The following is a 17223-nucleotide window of genomic DNA, read 5'->3' as shown; positions in this document are numbered from 1 at the left end:
TATGCTGAAATGATGCAAGCCAAGATCATTAGAAGCTTAATTTAGGATACTGGAATGTGAATGGCATGCGGAAGACAGCAGAGGAATACTTTGGGGCAGCCACAGAGAACGATTCTCTGTCAAATAGGACAATGGGAGGGGAAGATGCCTTAAGGCAGCCTTCAATCTAAGGATGGAATAAAGGTCCATTTCGGCATCCCTTTTGCAAGGACTTTGAAGAAGCGGGCTTACCAGTTGCAGTGGGGAATGGATGGAGTTTCCCTTCTATTTTTTAATTGTAATTTTCACTTCCTTGCCACAAGCCATAAGCCCGGCACCTGCAAATTAATCGGTTCCTACAGAAGATCAACCTTAGTATTGGAGACTCATTTTCTGCCACCCTAAATCTGAACTGAAAGTTCACAGCTGAAACATTGCAGCATCATTCACAGGTGGGGAAACTGTGGTCATGGAATCATAGCACTGTAGTGTTGGAGGTGACCCATAGGGTCATCTAGCTCAACCCCAAAGTCCTCCAGATGTTGTTGGATTCCAACCCCCTTCAGTCCTGGCCAGCAGGACCAGGGCTTCGGGGTTGGCGTGATGGATGCTGCAGTCCAGGTATATTGTTCCCCATTTCTACAATTAGGCCTAGCGCTGTCTATCAGTGACTGTTAGCTCTGACAGCTAAGTGGAGCTTCCACTATCAGGGGCAGTAGATCTCTTTAAGCCAGGTGCTAATACAGTTATGGGGAACCGTGGCCCTCTCGACATTGTTGGACTCCAAATCCTTCATCCCCAGCTGGCATGGCCAATTGCCAGGGGTGGCGGAAACCGTAGCGACATTGTGAGGGCCACCGTGAATGAGGTAGGGACATGAATTGAGGAAGGCTCCCACCTTCACATCTAAGTATGGAATAAAGTGCCAGCAAGGCCTGAAAAGACCTGCAAGGCAAACTTGAGTAGACCTATATTGACATTGACATAGCTTCCCAAGTTTGCTGTGCAGGATGAGAGGCTGTAGAATTCTGGACACAGAGGCTGGCCACTGTGAGAACAGGATGCTGGTCTCAATGGGCCATGCATGTTCTTATCCTAGGAAACCGAGCCATCTGCATGGGAGGACTATTATATTTCAACCCTTGAGGATGCTTCTCAAATTGCGACTAGCAGACAATGCAGCTGCCTGGATGCTGGTGTGGGCAGATTGATCGGACACAAGGAACAAGGGTACTGTGGGTTTCTATCCTGACTGAAATCAATGAAGACCCACCAGTCCAAGTCTTTAATGGGTTCTAAGGAGCTGTTTGTATTCAGACGCTTCCTCTTGGATAATGGGGGCACTTAAAAAAAAATTGGGTTTCTATAGTTTTGGGGAAGGTCCACAGCTCAGTGGCAGAGCATGCAGAAGGTCTCAGATTCAATCCCCATTGGCATTTCCAGGTAGGGCTGGGAGAGACTCTTGACTGAAACCCTGAAGAGCCACTGCCAGTCAGTGGAGATGATCCTGAGATAGATGGACTGATTCAGTATAAGGGATCTTCCTAGTTTCCTAATATGGTCCAAGGAGAGGATAAAGGAGACAGAAGAGCCAGGCGGGTGTAAGAAATCAAACCAGGGTGCGGAAGAGAGAGAGAGAGAGAGAGAGAGAGAGAGAGAGAGAGAGAGAGAAGGAGGAGGAGACTCGTAACCAAAAGGGTCGAGGGGGGTAGAAAATAATAATATTTTTTTAAAAAAAAAGGAGAAAGAAAAGAAGTTGAAATTAGAGGAACTAACATGGCGTTACTGGTGGCTGTGGCGGAAACATCAGCGGAAGATAGCACTCCACACTTGGAACATTTGAGCGTCATGCCGTAAAGAGGCACTGCCATCTGACTGCAATTAAAATTAAAAGACTGAAACGAAACAAAACACTTTGCTCGTGAAAACACAAACAAAACCAAAAAAATAAATAAAAGGAAAAGGGAGGGAGGACAGGAGGACGGGTGGGGGTGGGGGGGAATATTTAAACCCATAAGGGGGACAAAAATCAAAAGGGAAATCCCGACCGACGACACCCATAGCTTGAAAGAGAGATAGAGAAATAAACGAAATAACGGGAAGGGAAGGGTTAAAACTCTCACCTAGGTCATTCCAGGTGCAGAAAGCCATGAGCGACAGCCCAACTCCCCACTCCCCCCCCAAAAAAGGTCAAGAACCACGTCAAAGCCACTGGGGTTAGATGGAACCGTGTTGGAAAAGGCTGGCCAGCCACAGAGTGGGACTCAGGGCTGTGAATATCCCACTGCTACCCACAATTTCTGTGATTTTCTGTGAACCACCCTGAGACTTCTGTGTATAGGGCAGCATAATAATAATAATAATAATAATAATAATAATAATAATGTCTACCGCGTAGCTTGCATAGCTGAGAAAAGTCAGTTTCTCTTTACCCTGTTCTGCTCCCTTTCTGAAATGTCGGAGATTTCTGAGAGGGCAGCTGCAGCAGTGGTTGGAAGGGTGGGGTGGGGTGTATGCCAGGCTTTCTAAGGCTGAGTGTCCTACTGAGAGGGAGGTGAGGGGCTGCGAGCTCTGTGTGGTGCGGATGCAGCAGCAGAGCCAATGCAACGTTTCTGCCTTTCCACCTGCACCGCACTGACTTCTCCGTGCCTCACCCCTTCCACTCTTTCTTTTGGTAAGTTGTAGTGACATCTGACATCCAGGTATGCAGCTCATGACATGGATCCAGCAATAATCAGATCTATGGCTCTCTTTCTTTCTTTCTTTCTTTCTTTCTTTCTTTCTTTCTTTCTTTCTTTCTTTCTTTCTTTCTTTCCCCCATAAACAGATATGCATATTTTTATATTGCTATATATATGTCTTCTATTGCATAGTAGCAGCAAGTAATGTTCTTCCTGGTGGCTATGAGCTGGGGGCCACCATTTTCTTTTCCAAGAATCCATCTGGAGACAATGCTCCCACATGCGTTGGGGGGGGGGCATGATAGCTGACATCGGTAGCTTCTATGGAAATTGGTGCCACAACTCAGGGTGGGGGGGGGGAGAGATGAATATTTTGGAGAAAGGTTGTAATGCTGCCTAGGTGGCTCTTGAAGCCAAGGATGGTGCTGCAGCAGTCAAGAATGGAGGGGAGGACTAATTTGCTCAACCAGGAATACAGAAGACCTTATGGATCTGGCTATAAATGTGTTTGTGCTGATACTATATATCACATATGGAGAACGTTTGGCTCCCTAGTAGTTGTGTGACACCAGCTCCCATCAATGCAACCCATCATGGACAATGGTGAGGGATGATGGGGGTTGTTGTTTAACAACTTCTGGAAAGCCACAAGTTCCCCAGTTTCCAATTCCTGCCAAATCTATTTAGCCATACAAATCCATATAATGTAAATCATAAAATTGTAGAGTTGGAAGGGACTTAGTCCAACCCCCTAAAATGCAGGAATCACAGCTAAAGAATGTCTGACAGGTGGTCATCCAACTTCTACTTGAGAACCTCCAAGGAAGGAGAGTCTACCACCTTCCGAGATAGTCCGCAGACTATTCCCAAAGAAGAATAAATCAGACTCCATCCTCCTCTGTTCAAGTTTCCTCATGTCATGTGCATCAAAATCTATTATATCCACCCCTACCGCTGCCACTTCTCCAACACAGTTCCAAAAAAAAACCCCAGGTTGACCTTAGCTGGCTAGGTGACCTGAATTGATCCAGCTCTCCCAGGCATTTCCACATTCTCAACAGGTAACATGTTCTAAACAGGTAACAAGATCAGCAGAACCATTCAACGTGGATAACGTACTTTTAAAAGAGAACATTTCACATGCAGGCAAAGAAATGAACAGAAAAAAGAAGGGGGAAGGGAAGGTATGGAAAAGCAAAGGCCCACATTTCCCTCGATGTTTTCATTTTCAGTGCACATTTGACACAGTCGATAACCAGCTGGAGGAGGCCTTGATTTGAAGACTCAGTCATGTTTCAACAGGACAATAACTCCCAATCGAGCAATTTTCTGGCTGTGTGGTTTGATACTGCAAAGGAGCACACTGCAGCCTCTAGGACTGAATCCTCCACTCACCATGCTGGGGCTGCCAGCCTCTCTTTCTACCTGCTAGATGAACTGTCCAATGATAGATGCCAATTGCTCTGGGCAGCCCAACCTATCCTGGGGTGATCTGGGGCTGTCTCCACTAGACACTGCCTTCTTGACCATTAGACCCACTCTTGGTCTCGTCCACTCAATCCTCAGGAGCCTGTCTTCACATGCAGGGGAAGTCCCTAACTCACTAAGGGTTTGAGACCCATTGGCTATCCTCTTCTAGTTTAGCCGGCCAGTTGAAGCCGTTCCCGGGGTGTGGCCACTGTCACATGCTGACAGCTTCTAGGAGCCACAGGTGAGAGCTGAGTGCAGGGTGGGGGCCAAAGTTGCACAAACTACCCCAGAAGGAGCACGACATGTCTCCTACCAGAGGTCCTCACTTCTTACCCCACACATCCCGATAAAACTTAAGATGCCTTAAACACAATACAAATGACTGGCTCATGTGCTGTGAAATGTGAGTGGAGGAGATTTGGGGGAATCTTAGGGAAAGCTGGGGTTATTTGGGGGTGGAGGTGTCAAAACCTCTGACAGCTGTTTAGAGTTCAATTCAGGCGATGGCCCCGTCTAGTACGCTTCCTAGCGTGCCTCCATTCTGAGAGTTGGTTTGGGGAGAAATTGGGGGCAGCCCAAAGAGGAACCTTTGATGAGCTCATCAAAGATCCACCCCATAAAAGTGGACACGCACCCATGGCACAACCTACTCTTTCACTCTCAGCCGGGTCCCAGATCCAGGCCTAACGTTGTCCTTCCGAAAGTTCGGACCAGCACTAGTTTCATGTACAACGAGCTGCCCAGTGTCTCCTTTGGTGAGCATCGATAGGACCCTTGTTTTCATGTTGGTTTTCTGCATGAAGTTCTCTCTGGCATTTCTGCTCCTTTGGTAAACCACACTCAAGTGAAAACCTTTGCCTTCCACCTCTGTCCCAATTGGGAAAAAGAAGCTCTAGTAGCTAATTCCTACTTTCTTTCTTTTTTTGTGAGGGAGTGGGTTACCATTATCATCCTCCCCATTCCTCCACCCCTGCCTGGTTATCGAGTGTGACTGTTTAATTTCCGGTTTCATTAATTTTTGCTTAGAGGAATTATTGATATAAGGCATACCCTGCCCGTTCCTTCAGTTTCTTATCTGTTATTCCATCTTTCGATACAAGTTTGTTAAATACCAGAATACCAATAACCATGTTCACCTGTTGGAAGAGAAACAACAGACAGACACGTTTGTTTGAAAAGCCCGACCATGTCAAAAAACAGAAGCAAAACCATACATATCAACCTTCTGAATATCCCCAGATATGTCCCAGCCAGCTTAGCATTGCTTAAGAGAGGTTAACAGTATCCAACAACAAACAAACCTTAGTTACGTACAACTATGCATAAACATACAAACCAACGTAACCAGCTGATAAATGATGATTCCAATATCACATAATTTTATAAATGCCAATCAAACAAAACAACATGCAGATTGACCAAATCAGATGTATAACAAGTACAAGAGAGGATCCAACAAGTCTTTTGTTTGCTCCGATTCCTCGCGGGAACATCACGTTTATACTTTGGATTGTTTTGATACATACATCATCGCCAGATTATGCTTTACCATCCTTTGGAACTATCATTTGATTTATATAGACGGCACCGGACTTGTTGGATCCTCTCTTGTACCTCCATACATGAACCTTTGCATTTACTATGGAGTTTTAGCATGGGCATATTACATGTACACTGATTTATTATACATCTGATTTGGTCAATCTGCATGTTGTTTTGTTTGATTAGCATTTATAAAATGTTGTATGTTTAAGAGAGGTTAACAGCAAAATCTGGGTGGCTGGCAGGACTCTGACCTGCACAAGGTTAGAGGACCCAGGATTGCTAATTTCTTATTAGGTTCTGGAGCCTTTTGCATGATGAACGTTCAGTGTCTGGGAAAGCAGACATTGGAGTCAAACCAATTTTTCAAGAGAGTTCCCAGGAATACAAATCGGAGGGAGAAAACCAGTGCGTGAGCATGTCTCTCTGCTCAAGGATGGGGTTGTCTCCTTGTCAGCATCCCAAACAGCATCCCAAACCACAGACAGAGCTGCTCTAATGCCCCGTGGGCTCAAAGAGGCCATTAGCTCAAATTGATCAGGGATGAAAAAAATGTGTCAATTTCAGCTTCTCATCCCCCCCCCCAGTCTTAAATTCAGTCTTCCACGATTCCGTGTCAGTTTTGCAAAATTCATCCGTGGGTTAGCGTGAATTTTTTCTGGAAGTGCACTTTTATTTTTTTGCAAACAAATTCCCTTAACATAATGCATTTTGTATGTTATTTTCACTAAGGCATGCATTTCAGTGCACACTTCCCCCTGACATGCACATTTTTATTTATTCATTTTGTACATAGCATTTGGTTCAAGAACTGCAATGCGAACTTTCAGAAAGGAAAGCTTGCATATTGTGGAGTTCCGCATTAAAATGTGAGCTGGTCCCCATCGCTACCCTTGATGCCTCTTCATAATTGTATGTTTTAAACTGTATTTTAAATTGTTGTAACCTTCCCTGAGATATTAGCATGAAGGGCAGGTAATAATAATAATAATAATAATAATAATAATAATAATAATAATAATATTTTTGCAATTTTTCTTATTCCCTGTTGCATTGTGTATTGCAGGCACATCCAACTCCCAAGAGGCTGTGATGTACTCCCAGTATATAAAAAACTGGCAGTGATCTGCCCATTGACATTGGAGGGAGGAGGAGCGTGCGTGGGGTGGGTTGATTGCCCGGAATTGTTGACCTTTTTTTTTTTTAGGAGGGAAGTGCCCAGAGTTGTTGAGCTTTTTGGGGAGGAGGTTTTTTCAGCTTTCCCCCCATAACTTTTTGTATACAATAAGGATCCCGTGATCTACCAGGATCAGCTGGGGGTCTACTGGTAGATCACGATCTACTGGTTGGACATCCCTGGTGTATTGCATTTACCTAGACGTAATGAGGAAGAGGGAAAAATGCAGAGGGCATGCTGCAAGGATGCATAGCTATCCCGTTCCTACAATTTCTCTGTTGCTACAACACAGAGATCCTGTGCAAGGTTACCCCCCCCCACTCCCCGGTTGTCCATGACTCCTTGCCAGATCTCTTTTCCCTCAAACAGTGTTTATGCACATTTCAGACAGACTGTCCTGAATTACGTTTTGTTTGTGGATGTCTATTAATCACAGTATATTCAGGGTCCTTTGAACACAGCTAATGCCAGACCTTTGCAACTGCTACATGAAGCAAACCACTCTTAATCCTCCCCCTTAAGTGCCTTCATTCAAATTCACCCATCAATATGGCATTCACACTCTTAATTAATCCAAAAACAAATCTCCTGTGGAGAAAGGACCTTAGCTTGGGCACTTTTGCTTTCCTCAAGGAGCAATTTCCTCTTGAAGGTAGAGAGAGAGAGAGAGAGTCTCTTTTTTTAAAAAAAAAAGAAATAAAAGAAGTGGTCTTTGCAGGGTTGGGAGCATAGGGAAGGCGCACACAAAGAAAAAAAAAGTGTTCGGAATTCGGGTAAAGTACCAAAACGACAGCCGCTGCTGGTCCCACGAAGGCATAAAGGAGACCTCCTTCCAAAGATAGCCAACAGCTAGGAGAGGAAGAGGGAGAAAAAAGACATCAGGGCAGTGGTGAGACTAGTCTCCAGGCGCAGCAGAAACATTGCACAGAAACAACATTAAAAAATGAGGAAAATGGGAAGCAGGAGTGCTCTGCCCAATGCGACAAGTTGCATGATAAACACTTATATTTATTAGGGTTGGGAAAACCTGTCAGTTCTGGGTTCACCCAATTTCCCTTTCCCTTTTCAAATTTTCACACATTCACATTTTTTTAAAAAATAGTCATGAAAACTCACCAGCACTTTAGGGAAAATTTCTCCTAATATACACCCTGTGTGCCAGTTTGTCTAAGATATTTATTATTAATTAATTTGTTGTCCTTATATTGCACATTCTGCTCTAAGGAGCTCAGGGTGGAGCACATGGGTCTCCCTGTCCTCCATTAACCCCCACAACAACCCTGCGAGGTAGGTTAGGCTGAGAGGCAGTAACTGACTCCAAAGGCCATCCACTGAGCTTCATGGCCAAGTGGGGGATTTGAACCCTGTTCTCCCAGAGTTCTGCCTCTCTATACATTTTCACAAAGCAACTTCCCATAATCCAATGCATTTTGGGGGTACAATATTTTCAGTAACATATGATTGTTTTATTAACGCTTTACAATCATATATACATTTCTCGTACATGTTATTTTGCAGGAAAACAGATTTGCAAGATTCAGACACGTGAATATTGCAACGGTTGCAATTCACGTATTGCTTCATTGGGTATGGATTAAGTAAGTTCACCTTTAAATGCATTTCATTTAATGTTTCATTAAGCAGGATCCTTCTTGCTGCTCTCTGCATATTAAATCCAGGTTTAAAAATATCTGTATGTTCTTTCAAGCACCTTTCCTAACCACTCTGGGAGCTGTTGCACTGCGAAGGTAATAGGCGCCTCCTATCAACTCTCAGCATACTTAGCAAATAATCCCCAGGATTCTTTGTGGAAAGTCAGGACTGTTTAAAGTGGTATGATGCCACTTTAAATGTAGGCCAAAGGAAGAATAGTGATTTTACAGGAACAAGAAAATAGGAAGCTTCTCCATATATAGGAATAATTGGAACTCAGGGATTCTAATTTATTCAGTCCTGCACGATCCTGAATGTGAAGGTTAGAGAGGCAACAGGGAGTCTGCCTTTGTCCAGGAGCTGCGTGATTAAAAACTGCAACCCCCCGTGTTGTGTCAGCAACTTCCAGTTTATCTTTCCTACAAGTAGTAAAACATCACAATGTCCAGCTGTGTCCTGGCTGTGCTTTGTCGCACCGTTGTGCAGGTCCCCTCTGCAGAACAAACTCTTTCTTGTGACACTGTGCTACGTGATTAATTCCTGCTGCTCCATCGCCAGTCAGGAGCAGACACAAACTCCTCCATTCGGTGAACATCCAATAGCTTGCATCGGAAGTCCAGGTAGATCAAAAACTTCTCCACAGGGAACCTTCGGCTTGAATTTTTGTTGTTGTTCTTGCTGGTCAGCTCATTATTTCCCAGCACTTCTAAAAACTATTTGCATGCTCATTATTTCCCATAACTTTTTTAAACTATGCACACAGCCCATAGAACACCTCTGGAATTCAATCCCATAATATGTAGTGATAGCCCCCAACTTGGAGGGCCTTTAACAAGGCTTAGACTAATTCATAGAGGAAAGGGCTTTTAAGCGCCTACTAGCCATAAGGTCTACCTCCAAAGTCAGAAGCATTAAGCCTCTGAATAACACTTGCCTGGACTCACAAGTGTGGAGCACTGTTGCATCCAGGTTCTGGTTGTGTACTTCCCATTGGGGCATCTGGTTGCCCACTGTGAGAATAGGATGCTGGAATAGATGGACCATTAGCCTGGAGCAGTAGGCTCTTCATAGAATTGTAGAGTTGGAAAGGACCCTGAGTTGGAAGTCCAACCCTCTGCAAAACAGGAATATGCAGCTATCCCATATGGGGATCAAACCTGCAGCCTTGGTTATCAGCACCACACTAAGGAAGAGCTTGGAAACATGGCTTGAGTGAGCTGTGGTGACAAGCAACAGTGAAGAGAAGTGGCTGGGTTTGTGGAGGAGCATGGATGTTGGCATCACTGCAGCCCTGCAGACCTTCTAATGCCCTGATCAGCCAATTCAAAGTGTTGGTGCTGATCTATAAAGCCCTAAAGGGCCTCAGCCCAATATACCTGAAGGAGCATCTCCACCCCCATCATTCAGCCCCAACACTGAGGTTCCCCTCTGAGGGCCTTCTGGCAGTTTCCTCACTGCGAGAAGTGAGGTTACAGGGAACCAGGCAGAGGGCCTTCTCAGTAGTGGCACCCACCCTGTGGAACACCCTCCCATCAGATGTCAAGGAAATAAACAACTATCTGACATTTAGAAGACATCTGAAGGCAGCCCTGTTTAGGGAAATTTTTATTGTTTGATGTTTTATCGTGTTTTTAATATTCTGTTGGAAGCCGGCCAGAGTGGCTGGGGAAACCCAGCCAGATGGGCAGATTATAAATTAAAAAAAAACCATTGTTGTTGTTGTTGTTGTTGTTGTTGTTGTTGTTGTTAGTAGTAGTAGTATTGTAGCTCTGCACTTCCCTGCACGTCCCAATATATTTCATCAACCTCAGAACATAAAGGTAAAGGGTCAAGGGACCCCTAACTGTTAAGTCTAGTTGCGAATGACTCTGGGGTTGCGGTGCTCAACTCGCTTTGAGGGAGCTGGCGTACAGTGATCATCTTAACTCTTATCAAAATATGCCAATTCCAGATGCATGTGTCAAACAGAGCATTTTTAAATACATCAGAATTCTAGAGGTCAGCTGAGGGTAGACTGCAATATCATTTTGACCCACCCAGTGTTGCATTCGATTGACTCCATTTTCCTCCCTCACAGATTTAATTTCAGCTGGTTCTCGTCTCTGTTTTCCTCCGAGCACCAGGGAATCTGCCACCTGGACACCCAGAGTCCCTAAACTCAGTTCTGACTATCCTGCTCAGCTGCTCTCTTTGGAGTTCCCCGTGAGCATGTGCTCCTCTTTGCAACCATGCCAACATTTTGCTTTGGGAAGCTACTGCAAAATCTGGGCTGTCTGCTAGTCACGCTACACAAAGAATATTCGGGTTCCATAGTGCAGAGACAGATAATACTCTTGCTATGTAAAAGAACACAAGAAGAGTCTGGATCAGGCCAATCATCTAGTCCAGCACACCCATACCTGTGCGCTCTCTCTCTCTCTCTCTCTCTCTCTCTCTCTCTCTCTCTCAGAATAATAGAAAAAGGAAACTTGGAAAGTGTATGAGACTTAACTAAACTAACAATAGTACTTTGGCCACCTCATGAGAAGAGAAGACTCCCTAGAAAAGACCCTGATGTTGGGAAAGATGGAGGGCACAAGGAGAAGGGGGCAACAGAGGATGACATGGTTCTCGAAGCGACTGGCATGAGTTTGGCCAAACTGCGGGAGGCAGGGAAAGACAGGAGTGCCTGGCGTGCTCTGGTCCATGGGGTCACAAAGAGTCGGACACGACTGAACGACTGAACAACAACAAACTATCAATAACATTTGAATCATGTTTCTTGGGATGGGAAGAGGTTGGGACTCCCTGTAGGAATAACTGACCAACCAAGTCTCATCTAAAACCCAGAGGAAGACTTGGGACTCTGAAAGAACTTATGCTGCTGCAATTTGCCACAGACTTCTTAAAGAGGGTGTAAACTGTGCTTCTCAGAGTTTCACAGTGCAGTTCTCCAGCTAAGTAATGTGTACAAAAATGAATATACCAAGATAAATTCCTCATTAAAGTATACATAGTGGTGGGAAAAATCCATAAATTAAGGATTCTGCTTGATGAAACATTAAATGAAATGCACTTAAAGAAGGGAACCTGAGCGTAATCTAGTCCAACCCCCGCAATGAAGGAATCTCAACTATAGCATCTCTGACAGGTGGTCACCCGACTTCTGCTTAAAAACTTTCTTCTGAGGGTGTTCCACTGTCAAAGAGTGGAACGTGTATATAAAACCAAATTGTGTATAAAAATGTGTACATCAGTACAAATTTATTCTAGAATGCTGATGAGGTTTCTAAAAAGAATAATAATCCGCAAACTGATGTGGAAACACAGAGAACCGAATTTGAAATTTGGAAAATTAGAAACCTCAATTGACAGATTCACCCACCGCTGACCATACCCTGGAATTTGAAAGACCAAAGTCTGACTACACAACTGAGGAAGGGAAAGCTATCAGATCCCCAGTCTCTCTCATGTGATAAGCGATCACATGACACAGTGCACACACACTATTTGAATGGCAATGTCCATCAACTTTTGGGGTGTGTGGCCCCCTCTCAGATATTTTATTGGGGGGGGCAAAGACCCCTCTGTCCCTAGGAGTTGGCTTCTATGGCACCCATCTGAGAGGTGCCAGAACTGTGCTCTGCCATGCTCCTGCTGAAAAAAACAACCCACTCACTTTGGGACTCAGGAGCTGAGAAGCAAGCAAATAATTCTTCTCCAGTTTGGATTTTAATTGAGGTGGAGAAGAATTTGGGGACTGCACTGAACGCCTCATCTTTGAGGTGAACATCATGCTTGCTCAAGCTTCATATACCAGCAATTTGGGGTGATTATGCCTCATGAGGATCTTCAAGCAGTGGCAGAGTTTCATGCTCAGACACCGGGGGCAGGAAGCAGGCGGGGGCTGGGCTGGCGCGCATTCTGGGGTTGGGTGCACCACCCTTAGGGGTGTGGCATGCATTCTGGGGGCGGGGTGCGCTGCCCTCAGGGGCGTAGCATACATTCTGGGGGCGGGTCACGCAGCGCGTGGGGGGGCAGCTGAGATGAAAGTCTACCGGGATCGCGCTGCCTGGGGCACCCCGCTCCTACGCCCCGCCCTTCCTATGCCAGTGTCTTCAAGTACCTGCACATTGGAATGTGTTTTGTCATAGCACTAATACTACTACATTTCATATATACATAAGGATATAAGAACATAAAAAGAGGCCTGCTGGATCATGCCAATGGCCCATCTAGAAGAAGAAGAAGAAGAAGAAGAAGAAGAAGAAGAAGAGGAGGAGGAGGAGGAGGAGGAGGAGGAGGAGGAGGAGGAGGAGTAGTAGTTTGAATTTCATATCCCGCTTTTCACTACCCAAAGGAGTCTCGAAGTAGCTAACATTCTCCTTTCCCTTCTTCCCCCACAACAAACACTCTGTGAGGTGAGTGGGGCTGAGAGACTTCAGAGAAGTGTGACTAGCCCAAGGTCACCCAGCAGCTGTATGTGGAGGAGCGGAGACGCAAACCCGGTTCACCAGATTACGAGTCTACCACTCTTAACCACTACACCACACTGGCTCTCTAGTCCGGCATCCTGTTCTCATAGTGGCAAACCAGGTGCCCCAATGGGAAACCAGCAAGCAGAAATCCACAATAGATACCTAATAAACATCAGGAAGGCAGCTTCAGTATTTGCAGTTATGCATCTGCTTAAAGGTTAAAAAAAAAAGGTAAAGGACCCCTGGACAGTTAAGTTCAGTCAAAGGTGCATATGGTGTTGCGCCGCTCATCCCGATTTCAGGCCGAGGGAGCCAACATTTGTCCACAGAGAGCCTTCCAGGTCATGTGGCAGCATGACTAAACTGCTTCTGGCGCAACAGGACATCGTGACGGAAACCAGAGCGCATGGAAGCATTGTTTACCTTTCTGCCATAGTGGTACCTATTTATCTACTCGCACTGGCATGCTTTCAAACTGGGACAGAGCAACAGGAGCTCACCCCGTCATGGGGATTCGAACTGCCAACCTTCTGATCGGCAAGACCAAGAGGCTCGGTGGTTTAGGCCACAGCACCACCCGCATCCTTCTTAAAACTCATCGATTCACCCAGGTTTTCCCCGAGGGGTGATCCAGCAATGTTGACGTATTAAGCCAATCTGCTGATTTGTGATGCATTTTGTACTTGTTTTAGGGATGTAATTTTATTGTTGCTTTTATACTGTTCATCAGAATATTTTAGGCTGCTCAGTGGTTTGCGGAAAGAGATTTTTGCAAATAAAGAAAGCTAGCAAAAAATGTTTTCCTTGAAATGTGAGAGGAAGGAAGAAAGGGAGGGAGGAAGGAAGGGGGGAAAGAAGGAAACTGTTACTCACTAGTTCATGGTGCCGTACCCCTTGGCTTTCGTGAATCCCACAGAGATGGCCACCACCAATGCAGGTAGGCCTAAACGGAATAAAGCAAAACAGGCAAACAGTTAAGGTTAGACTTATTTGCAAATGGCCCTTTGCAGTAAGGAAACAGTCTGCTTGCCTTGGGGTGAAGGAAACCCAGAATTCTCCCCCAAAATGGAGGCTCCTTTTACTAAGAGCATAAGAGATATGCTGGATCCGGCCAATGACCCATCTAGTTCTCACATTGGACAACCAGGTGTCCATGGGAAGCCTGCAAGTGGGTCCTGAGTACCAGAGCATCTTCCCCACTTGTGAGTCCCAGCAAATGGCACCCAGAGACATAGTCACCATGGACAGCAGCCATAGGCAGTCTACCCTCCATTATCATCCTTGTAACACAGAGAGATAACAACACTTCCATACAACCAAACAATTGTAGAGTCGGAAGGGACCACGAGGGTTGTCCAGTCCAACCTTCTGCAATGCAGGAATCTTCTGCCCAATGATCCTGAGATTAAAGAGTCTCATGCTTTTATTGGCTGAGCTATCCTTCACTTTCCTGCTGGAAAAACCCGATGATTAAGCTGAGAGTCTTTAGAGGCCAATAAAAAAGCATGATTTTGGACCTCTTTGGTCTGATTTTATTTCATTTGCAAGCAAGGAGGAACATGGCCAAAACCCACCTTGGCCTATGAATGAATGTCGCTGATATAGACTCAGGGTATTAACCATTATATGTTATAAATAGTTTGACTCACTACCTTCCATTCAATTACACACCTATGGTATCTGAAGAAGTGTGCATGCACATGAAAGCTCATACCAATAACAAACTTAGTTGGTCTCTAAGGTGCTGCTGGAAGGATTTTTTGTTGGTTTAATTTCACGTCTGTAGTTGTTTGACAGTGGTCTCTAATTGTATATGGACCATGTTTATGGCCACCAGATCCTGTTTGATAGCATTGTATTTTGCAGAATCTTGTATAGTCTCTCTTTTATTTGGAAATTAATGAAACTGCTACAATTTCTTATTAAATTAACATCACAAAAAATTCATCTCAGGTCAGGTGCCAAAGGATACGGTAAAGAGTTTCATCTTCAGCATTTGCTATTTGCTGTACAGTCATACATCGGGTTGCGGTCGCTTCAGGTTGCGCACCGCGCCGAACCCAGAATGCCAGAACGGGTTACTTCTGGGTTTTGGTGCTTGCACATACACAGAAGCGCTAAAACGTGCTTTGTGCATGCGCAGAAGCACCGTATCGCAACCCACACGTGCGCAGACGGGTTACAGACACTGCGGGTTGCGAACGCGCCTCCCGCATGGATCGTGTTTGCAACCCGAGCGTCCACTGTACAGTGAAGCTAGACACACCTTTGTGGGGAGAAAATTCTACAACAGAAAATGCCCTCTCTCTTGCTGGACCAACACCCCCCGAACATTTGAGGAAGGTGGAACTACCAAGACAACTGCCAACTTCTAAAGGAGGTGGGCCACTCCCTCTGCTGATCTCAATACCCAGGAAGGTCTGTAGGGATCCCACCACCCCCATTAAGTGATGGAGAAGGTGAGATAAATCTTCAGCATTGCACTAATATTGACAAATATTATTTTTCGGGGTAGGGGTGATGAAATCATTTTTAGTTCATACCAATGCACAAGGGAATTAACAGTCAAAGAGAGGGTACGGGAAGGAGTTGGGGCCAAATCAGCTGCTTCCTTCAAGAAGATTGAAATAATATTAAATCTGGATCCACAGTTTTGCCTGCATTTTGTGAGTGGTGAAACTGGGAGGGCAGCATTTTGCCAAATGTTCTCCAGGGGTAGATTGAAATTCTTCAAAAGGAGGGCCTTAGAAATGGAAAAAAATTCATGCAAGTATCATAAAATACTTTCAGTTCAGTTCAGTCTTTGCAAATTTTCTTGTTATGGTCACCCCTCCTCATTGCTTCCTGTGATTTTGCATGAAGGACTCCCTGCATCCAGTTCTTGCATAAAGGTGGCCTACTTTGAGTGAATTAAATGTAAAGGTAAAGATAAAGGTACCCCTGACCATTAGGTCCAGTTGCGGATGACTCTGGGGTTGCGGCGCTTATCTCACTCTATAGGCCAAGGGAGCTGGCGTTTGTCCACAGACAGCTTCCGGGTCATGTGGCCAGCATGACTAAGCCGCTTCTGGCGAACCAGAGCAGCATATGGAAACACCGTTTACCTTCCCACTGGAGCAGTACCTATTTATCTACTTGGACTTTGACGTGCTTTCGAACTGCTAGGTGGGCAGGAGCTGGGACTGAGCAACGGGAGCTCACTCCGTCGCGGGGATTCGAACCGCCGACCTTCCGATCGGCAAGCCCTAGGCTCAGTGGTTTAGACCACAGTGCCACCCGCTGTGACTTACAAACTGCTAACCCCTATTCTCTGATACTTGTGGCTGTGTATCAGATGGAGCTGCCTCCCTTCTCACCTAAGGAGACCTCAGGCATCTCTTAAGCCCCATCCCTTTGAGTCACGTGTGGATCAATCTATCTCACTGCTAAAGATGGACAAATCCCATTAGGAGTCAGAGAGACATCGCTTGCCGGGCTGGGCTTAGCATCCTAATGACAAAAGCCCTCGCTCATTACAGACGCAATGGGATTTGAGGCAGATTTTCCTCAAGGTGTTAGGCACATTTGAGCCGGTGGCTGGCCATGTCCACCGGTCCTTCTTAAGGATAGCATCACACGTAATTCCCAGCAAGGAAGATTGCTTTAATGGTGTTCCAAGGTGACCTGTCAGTCCAGAAGCAGGAGGCTCTGTTTCTGCTGAGATAGGAAGATCCTGTGTGAGGCCAAAGAAACCGGCCTGAAAGGAGAGGGGGGAACACACAGGCACACACATCGCAAATCTTGTAGCACTTTAAAGGCAGTTCTTTGTGATGGCACAAGTTTTTGTGGAGTAGGAAACGATGCATGAGAAAAAAAGTGGACTCTAGTCCACAAAAGCTTCTGCCACAATGAAGCCGGTGGGCTTTGAGGTGCTACATGACTACTGCAACCAAACAAGGACACACCTGTACTAGAGTAAGTCCACAATTTATGCACATTAAGCTTTAGGTGCATAGCCAAACATGTTTAAAGAGGGGGCTGGGGTTCCAGAAAAAATACTTTGGCAATCTCATCTTCACTTGAATGCAGTGTGTTTTGACAATACCAGCAACAACTGATTTGCATAGGGGTGATGTTCCTGACCCCCTCACGTATTGGTGGACTGTGCATAAGCCCGCCTCACCCCTGCCCTGCCCCATCCCACCCCCTTTTCCATCTACTTCTGGGTTGCTGCGATGGGCACACGTGCAGTCATGCGTCAGTTGGATGTGTGTGTCAATTGGCC

General features: G+C 45.5%; 1 protein-coding gene across 1 annotated transcript in view; it reads right to left on the bottom strand.

Annotated features, from left to right (window-relative positions):
* The window catches only part of ADGRB1 (adhesion G protein-coupled receptor B1), a 272638-nt gene that overhangs the window by 33916 nt on the left and 221499 nt on the right, over positions 1 to 17223 (bottom strand). The window contains exons 21-23 of the mRNA XM_033155932.1: positions 13833 to 13902; positions 7632 to 7698; positions 5181 to 5266 (exon numbers count right to left, since the gene is read on the bottom strand). Of these exons, the coding sequence (XP_033011823.1) occupies positions 5181 to 5266; positions 7632 to 7698; positions 13833 to 13902 (223 nt within the window). The remainder of the gene's footprint in view (positions 1 to 5180; positions 5267 to 7631; positions 7699 to 13832; positions 13903 to 17223) is intronic.

This window comes from Lacerta agilis, chromosome 7 (assembly GCF_009819535.1).
Source record: "Lacerta agilis isolate rLacAgi1 chromosome 7, rLacAgi1.pri, whole genome shotgun sequence".
In the NCBI taxonomy this organism is placed as follows: Eukaryota; Metazoa; Chordata; class Lepidosauria; order Squamata; family Lacertidae; genus Lacerta; species Lacerta agilis.
The sequence above is the reverse complement of the archived record's forward strand: the minus strand, read 5'-3'. Positions and strand labels throughout refer to the sequence as shown.